This window comes from Leptinotarsa decemlineata, unplaced genomic scaffold, assembly GCF_025532065.1.
Source record: "Leptinotarsa decemlineata unplaced genomic scaffold, Ldec_3_MD MMD2_tig00002159_RagTag_RagTag, whole genome shotgun sequence".
In the NCBI taxonomy this organism is placed as follows: domain Eukaryota; kingdom Metazoa; phylum Arthropoda; class Insecta; order Coleoptera; family Chrysomelidae; genus Leptinotarsa; species Leptinotarsa decemlineata.
In genome coordinates, this window is record NW_027412574.1 from 9,036,953 (window position 1) to 9,045,426 (window position 8,474).

Sequence of the window (8,474 nt, forward strand, 5' to 3'; positions counted from 1 at the left end):
TTGAACCTGGTTACTTTCACCCCAATTCGAAATCTCTTCTAGATCCTCACTCATTAAGATATGCTCTCTCCTGCTGTCTGTGAAGATGTGCTTCCTTAGCCGATGTTCTGGAATCCAAATGGAATGACGAGACAAGTGTGCTATCGCCAGCAAAGCAAAATATTGGATTCTTGTTTTTTCCAATAAGTCGTTGATAGACAGTAAAAAGAGGGTTACAGACAATATGGATCCCTGGGAAACACCAGCGTTGATGGTGAAAGTATTCGATGCAAGTGACCATCGACGGCCACTTGCAGGGAACATTCTTTCAGGAAGCTGAAAGAATGATCCGACAAGACATAGCATCGAAGTTTGGCCAGCAAACCCTCATGCCACACACGGCCAAAGGCCTGAGAAATATCAAGCCCAACAGCTCTTGATTCTTCATGTTTCTCGATTGCGTTAATCCACATATAAGTTATTGCGATAGGAGGTGGCCTGTTGATCTTTGTTTCCGAAAGCCATGTTGATGATTGCTTAAGATGTTGAAGGCTCCCCAAATATTTGAGGATATGATGGTTTACGACTTTCTCCATGATTATTGATAGCAAAGCTACTGGTCTATTAATCCGGTCAAACTAGACATTGGAAGGTACATAAATTTACAACAAGCTGCAAACGCGTGTTATTGTTCAAAACATAGTTAAAAATAAAATTTCAAAATTCCAAATGATTGCGATGCCTGAAAAAAAATTTATTCGAGGTCAAAGGTCAAAAATCTCGAAAAAAATTTGTTTTTCGCGATTTTCAGGAAAACGGTGAGTTTTATCATAAAATAACCTCCAATAAAAATTGTATATCATAAAATTTACTAAAATGTATCAATTCTTTTTTTTTTAGAGCCACCGTTTCTGAGATACGACGAGTCAAAAAGTTGTAAAAGTTGTAATCGTCATTATATGCACACGTTTCCACGCCACCTATGAGGTAGTGTACTTAGCGCGTTTTTTTTAACGTGGTTTCACCAGTAGGCCTATTCCACATGTCTGTTGTGATTCTGTCAAATTGAAAACCTGCATAATAAAATATATAAGGAAGTGTTGGAAATTATAAAAACGATTGAAATTAAAAAAATGTAAAAATTTATTCATCATTTATTCATTTAGACTTAAAAGACCTTGGTCGAACCGCAGTCATAATACTATGGCAAATATTTGTGCATACTAATTTTAAGTGATCCAAATTAAATCGTTTATTCTTCAAAATCACTCGTTTCGTAAAATATGTGAAGGATTCAAGAATTTCATTGTTTAAATCTTCAAACATGCGACCTGGTGGAGGGTAGTTAAAAGTATCAAACACTGCGGCTTGAATATCTTCGCGAATGATAGCTGCTGCTGATTCTAGAATTCTGAATCGTTCTACTTTTTTATTCATTTTTTTTTCGTACCAAGCTTGATTCAAAATATCATGATGAATATCTTTTAAGAATATAAATGTTGATGCTTCCGATTTTTCCAGTTATAATAAGTTTATCCTCGTACTTAGTTTTAGCCGTATCTTTAACGTCCTGTTATCTAAGGATGTAGATTTGCAAACATTACTTGATTCATTCAAAGTGAACTGACAGTCATCACTATTTTCAATGTAGGTAAATATTTCCTCCATTGCCAGATCCATAGCTTCGTCTTTTTGACGGCCAACTTTACCCCAGTGGAAGGTTTCAAGATAGAAACATAGCAATCATGATGATACTTAGCTTCAGCAGCAACCAAATCATATTCCTATTCTACTCGAGCAATAACAGCTTCTGCTATAGCGTCGGAACGAGTCCGAGCCACTTCCAAAATTGAATCTTTGCAATTAAGAGTACTTACTTTACTAATTCGACGGCAAGAACCCAAGGATTTTCTTCTCTCATGCTCCTCATTCAATTCCTTGCCGCAAAATAAGCATAGATTTGTAAAACAAAAAGCTGAATCACTTACACGTGATCTTGTACGAGGAGGATCTACAGTTGATGTACTGGCTTCTTGTTGCAGGCGTTGTCTTTTAGCTGCAGTAATAGAACACTTCCGAGTATAATTTCTATGACAATCTTCATGTATTGTCACAGATTTCTGACTTTTCAGATATTCTGAACAATTGAACAGGGAACAGGGAGACAGATGTTGGCTCAAGGTTACACTAGCGAACAAATTAAGGGACCGGATTTCATTCTACCCGATATTTTTATATTTATACTCATGTATAGCAATAGAAAAATATTTTTATTTAAATTACAACTTCAGAGATGTATATACGTGGCATACTTATGCATATAATCATGATTACAACTTTTTGACTCGTCGTAGACAATTTTTATCTGAGGTTATTTTATGATAAAACTTTCATGATAAAACCGTTTTCCTGAAAATCGCGAAAATCCAATTTTTTTCGAGATTTTTGACCTTTGATGTCGAATAAATTTTTTTCCGGCATCGCAATCATTCGGAATTTCAAAATCTTATTTTTAACTATGTTTTGAAAAATTACACGCATTTGCAGCTTGTTGTAAATTTATGTACGTTGACTCTTATTTTTCAGTCTAATTTGACCGGACTATATAGTTACTTGGAAGATTTTTTCTTGCCGTTTTTGAGAATAGGCTGAACGCGAGCAATCTTGTAAGACAGGTTGAAAAGTCTACAAAATACTGGTGCGAGTTCATTTGTGCACTTCTTTAGTACGATGATGGGCACTTCATCAGGGCCAGACGCCTTGTTGATATTGAGCTGTTTCAAAATTTGCCTGACTAGACGCTATCGAAAAGTAAATTTTGGCATTATGGATTCTAGTGTGGGAATAGTGAGTGGTGCCTTTCCCAGACCAACTACTTTTGGGCGGAAACTTTTGTATTCTGAAAACATTACTAGTATCTACGTTCCGATCAGAAAAATTAATGTTCAACTACCTGAAAAGAGCGGATACAATAATTTCGTTAAATAGTTGAAGCAGGTTAATACAGGTGAAAATACTTATTCACTATACAATAATTCCAAAATAGTAGACACTAAATTCTCAGAAATGACTGACGTCATTGCCTCAATCTGTCTCTTGCTGTGGCGGACGGAAATTATACTGAACAGATGAGGAAAAATTATAATATTTTTTTTTCGTTTTAATGCAAATATATTTCTGAGAATTCAGAATTATGGGTTTGTACTGTAGAGAAAAATAAGTCAATTTATCGAAAAATATTACATATCGATTATTCAAACAAAGCATGATTATCTTATGAGAACAGGAAGCTGTTCAACTCAATTTTATTCTTCAATAGATTTTAGGAATCTTTGTATTTATTGATTTACATGCATTACAGAAGGTCAAGTTTCAAAGTTTTCTTCTGGAAACGAAGAATTATGATTCCATTATTGAACTCATTTACTTCCGTGAGAAGGTGAGTACCATAAATTGAGTTTTTCTATTCTGAAAACTGTTTGTAAGATATCGGCCATAAATCCCACGACAATTTAAACACTCATGATAAATCTTACACCTTATTCTTATCTTTGTTATTTTCAATACGCATGCTTGAGTTATTATTGGTTTCAAACGAAATATGTTCACCTTCATTTTTTAGACATTAGAAATTTTCGAACTTAGCCGAGATGAATTGGCCAATTTTTTTTATGGTTTGAATGCCGTACGAGACGGTTTACGAAAAATCGAAAAGCCATCTTTATTATTAATTGATGATATTCTCAGATCCAGAAATTTGACTGTATCATTTTTCCAACCCCATAGTGAATGTGATGGAAGGGTGCCGTGAAATTCAAGGAGCTATAAAATTGTCTATTTGTTCCTGTGAAAACATGCTTGAATGCTTTCATAACATTTACCATAGATGTGGAAGAAAATGATTCATCAATCAATTTTTCTGGATCTGACAATAACAAAGTTAATAATAAACATCATTTTTCAATTTTTGTTGCACACATCATTGCCTACATCCATATCAACACAAAGCAGCAGCATTCAACAGCAGGATCAACAGACTGATGAATGTCCCTTTATCGGTTGTAAAGAAGTAAATGTATTGAAGCAGATTGCGATCGACAATGATTATGACAGCAGTCTACCAGATAATTCACTATCCAAAAAAATTTGCGTTCAACATGTGAAGGAAATTCACCGGATTTCAATAAAAAATTTACAGAACGTCAACATATTTGGGCAAAACTAGTTTTAAGATTTATATTTCCTTAAATCAATAAAAAGGTGCCAATATAGCGTTAAGTTAGATACATTGTATAAGATAGATAAAGTGTATAAATTGTCTTGTGATTCATGTCCAATATATGATATAGGTCAAACTGGAAGAACATATCAAGCACGTATGGAGAAACATATAGATATAGTTTCCGGAATGGAAAAATAAATTCAACGTATGCTACTCACCTCCTTACAAAGTAATTCAGTTCCTTACACTGAGACAATCAAATAATCATTAATTCAAATCAATGAGTACAAAAGTTCCCAATTCGTAATGACCAATAAAATTCAGTTGTGAAGCTCACCGTTAGTCAATATGTTCTTACGAGATAGTCATGCTTTGTCCCCATAGAATAATCAATATATATGGTGTTCGTCCAAAAAAGTTCAGGTTGGGTTAGGTTAGATCCAAAGTGAGTGGGTTCATTCCACCCTCCACCGCAACCCGCAAGGGTTTGTTGTGGCTCACACCTATTCATACCAAATAAACCCAGCTTCTTAACGAAGCCGATGAGTTTGTATGGTGAGTGGTCTTCCAGGTCAGATGGTAAGAGTACGGCTCTACCGAACTTTAAAAACCTGATTTGGTCCCCAGCGGGGCAGGCACAAAGTATGTGCTCTACTGTTTAATCATTTTCCAAACAGAGGCGACATACAGTCTTCCGACAGTCCGAATATCAGAATATGATGATTCAAATGACAGTGGCCCATGAGAAGGTCTGTTAGACATCGCTTGACTGTCCAAGAATATTTTTATTGACTTGTGTATGAGGTTGGATTCTTCCAATTTCCCCGCACACAATTCAATAGCGTAAATTTCCGCTTGAAATACAGTCGTATAGGTTCCTAGGCAGGTTGATATACCTGTTCTGGGTCTATGACTGAAAACACCTGCACCAGAAAAATGGTACATACTGTACGAAAACAAATTATTGATAAAAAATCGTTTAAAGTTTTGCAGTCTATAACTATGTACACGCCTTCCGTGGAGTACAAGGTCTTGATATTATTGGTCTGGTTATCTGTGACGTCATTCATTCGCAATGCGATGTTTATTCTTGTTGTATGTAGTGTGACGGTAGTTGGAGTCTATGATTGGGCTACAATGAAGATGATTAAAGTAACCTGTTCGTTTCTGGGTTTTCTATCTTATCAACACAAATGTTTTCTTCCAGTTTAGTAATCTTGGTTGGAATTGCATCGTGAATTATTAATTTTCATAAATTTCATTTTATTTAAATGAACGCGAGTGATGACTTTTAAAAAAATCGATAGGTTGTCGATAAAGAGTTCAAAGCGGTTAATGGGATATACGATGAGGTATGTAATGAAGATGAATCTTCTGAAAGTTCTGGTTTGAATATTAAATCAGAAAACGGAGTATGCTGAGTTTGAGGATAATTTGAATGATACAGTAGTGAAAACTTCTCGCATCAGCATTGTAGAACTTGAAGAGTCTGTCATACCTGTACCTATACCTTTTTTTCAACGAATGGTTCAGCTTTTGCTACAAGTTTTTAATAATCTCTTAGCTCCTAAATACAGAAACAATCATTGATTGGCGTATTAAGTTTCGTTGCGAACAATTATTCTGACCTAAATATATTGCTGTCATCTGTGAAAACTCTATATGTGCGAAAATCATATGTTCCATTCAATAAATAATCTCAATATTTCAAATTTCCAGGGTGAAATGATTATGGAAATACATATTCATTCATTGTATATAATTCATCGAGTGCATCTGCGAAATCTTCATTCAAAAATATAACATAACATGAAAAGTACATTTTAGCTTCAATTGGCTTTAATCCTTTTTAGATATGACAACCAAGTATCTCAATAATTGAATAACTCTGCTCAATTTTGTTTTTATTACTAGTCTAACAATGCTTTATTTGATCTGCTCCATTCGCCATATTCTTACTATTTTCTCTTGTTGCAGGATGCTGAAACTGGTTGTAGCAGTAGTAGCGATGAAGGTGATCCTGGTGACGAGGAAATGACTGCTAGCGAAAAAATGCGCCTTCCGTCACATTCTCTTTCGTTCGAAGCAACACCAAAGGGTAAAGTTCCTGAAGGTGGATCATCTGAAAAGATTGCAGACGCAATAAGTACAATTGAAAAGGGGCAAAACATTCAACCTACTATCAATGTAATGCCTTCGACAAGTGCTACAGTATCAACTCCAAGTAAAGGTGTGTCGATTTCGATGAACAATACACCACTGATTTTACCTACTACCGGAGAAATTGCCAACTTTCCCGCTGGTCTATCTTCACTACCGTTACCTGGGACCAGCAGTAGTCAAGTTCAGGCGGTACCATTTTTGTTGCAGACGCCTAATGGTATTGGATATGCCTCCACTCCGGAAGGAATGATTTTGGGATTACTTCAAGGGCCAAATATCACTCAACCACAGATTGTGGCAATACCTATTGGAAGTTTATCTAGTATTAATTCCGAGACAACCCAAAACCAAAAAAAATCCGAAAATAGAAAAACGTGAATGGTTTTGTGTTTGTAGTGATGTATGAATTTTGAAAAATTGCTCAGTGAAAACTAAGGACAATATTTCAATGGGCTGTGCCTTTTTTACGTAAGCGTGTTATGGTCTTCATATAAATTCGTGTTCTTTTATGTCAAATCAAGAAGTTGATGATCATTTGATATTCAAAAAGGATAAAAGATTTGAAAGAGATGTTGCAGAAAGAAGATTTAAAATGAAAACCTGATACCACAATAGTTCACCAAGTATTGTCTGAAGGTTTTAATATTTCGTCACTTTTTCTGCGAAAATGTTTGAAATAAAAGCAATTACTTGAATTTAGCATACAATGAAACTTATCCTATTGGAAGAAAGTCACCGTAATTCACCATATATGATTTCATAAGGAACTGCAATACCAAGTATCACTAGAGAACAAGTCAATTTAGTAAAAATTACATTGTCTAAAAATCTTTACCTAGTTGATAGCGCAAATGAACTTCAGGTTCCCATATTTCAAGGTTATTGAAAGTAGATAGTAGTCTACTGCCCGTAGTAGACCAAAACAGAAACTGTGGTATTCTCATGGATACTAATCTCAGATTCAACTCCCATGTTCTTCAATTGAAATAGAAAGCTTAATCTACATTGGATCTTGTATATAGCAATAGAGAATATTCAACAAAGAAAATTAAATTAAAAAGCTATGAAGTATTTTTTTTGTTTAAATTTTGGCGATAATCTCAATGAACCATGTCTTACTGCAGTTAATGAGCAAATACTTCAAAAAATGAAAACATCGTGTTTGCGGATTTAAAGAAGAAACATCATATCTTTCAAATCTAAAGAAACAGGTTGACTCTACATGGGAAAACAAAAATTTTGCATTCTTTGTGTCGATATCATGAAGTTATAATTACAAGAAATCTTTCTTTTTCCTATCAATATGTCAGTTTTCTTATGTTTATATATAACTTGAATGTACGTTTCAAAAATCTATTTACTCCTTCTGCGGACTACGTCAAAACTGAGTGAATGATCTTATATGAATTCAGCTTATATTCATAATAGAAACTATTAAACATCCCAATTTTCAGTTCGAATTGTGCTTTATATATACAATAAACTATTCATATTCAGTTTGTCAAGTGAGCCCCTTAATTTATCAACATTTTTAGCTTTCTGAAATTCAAGCCGATAAGTATATTTTTTCAGAGACTCCTAAAGCAAGAAATCATTCGAAGATGAATCTGGTGATCTAGCAGGCCACTTAATCGTACCTTGTGCAGATGTCAATCGACCAGGAAACGTATTTAGGAGACATTGTATCACTGGCCATGCATTGTGACTTGAACAACCATCCTGTTGAAACCAAATGTCCCCAAAATAAATATGAAGTAAATGATCTGTTTAAACAATTTGATTTTGTAGTAGCTATAGGTATTTGACAACATTCAGACTACCATCGATAAAGCAAAGAACCTATAATATAGTCTCCTCACATTCCCGTCCAAACGTTGAGTGTTTTGTGGGTAGTGAGTACGAAAATGAATATTTCGATACTGATTTTCCCGAGACCAATATCAAACAATGAATGGATTGTATTTCCGACGTGAGGAAAATAATGACTCAGTGTGAATAATATGGTTTTCAAAAAAGAATCATTTTCTTTTTGTTTCTTCATTATGGTTTCACAAAATTCCATTCGCCTGATGTGATTTTTTGTACTTCATAACAATGGTAACAATTTCTT

At 34.6% G+C, this 8,474-nt stretch overlaps 1 protein-coding gene across 2 annotated transcripts in view; it reads left to right on the forward strand.

Annotated features, from left to right (window-relative positions):
* bs (serum response factor blistered) overlaps window positions 1-8,165 on the forward strand; it is a 326,459-nt gene extending 318,294 nt beyond the window's left edge. For both annotated transcript variants that reach the window (XM_074177213.1, XM_074177215.1), the window contains exon 4: window positions 6,179-8,165. In XM_074177213.1, the coding sequence (XP_074033314.1) occupies window positions 6,179-6,742 (564 nt within the window). In that variant the 3' untranslated portion in view covers window positions 6,743-8,165. The remainder of the gene's footprint in view (window positions 1-6,178) is intronic.
* Window positions 8,166-8,474: the final 309 nt, after the last annotated feature.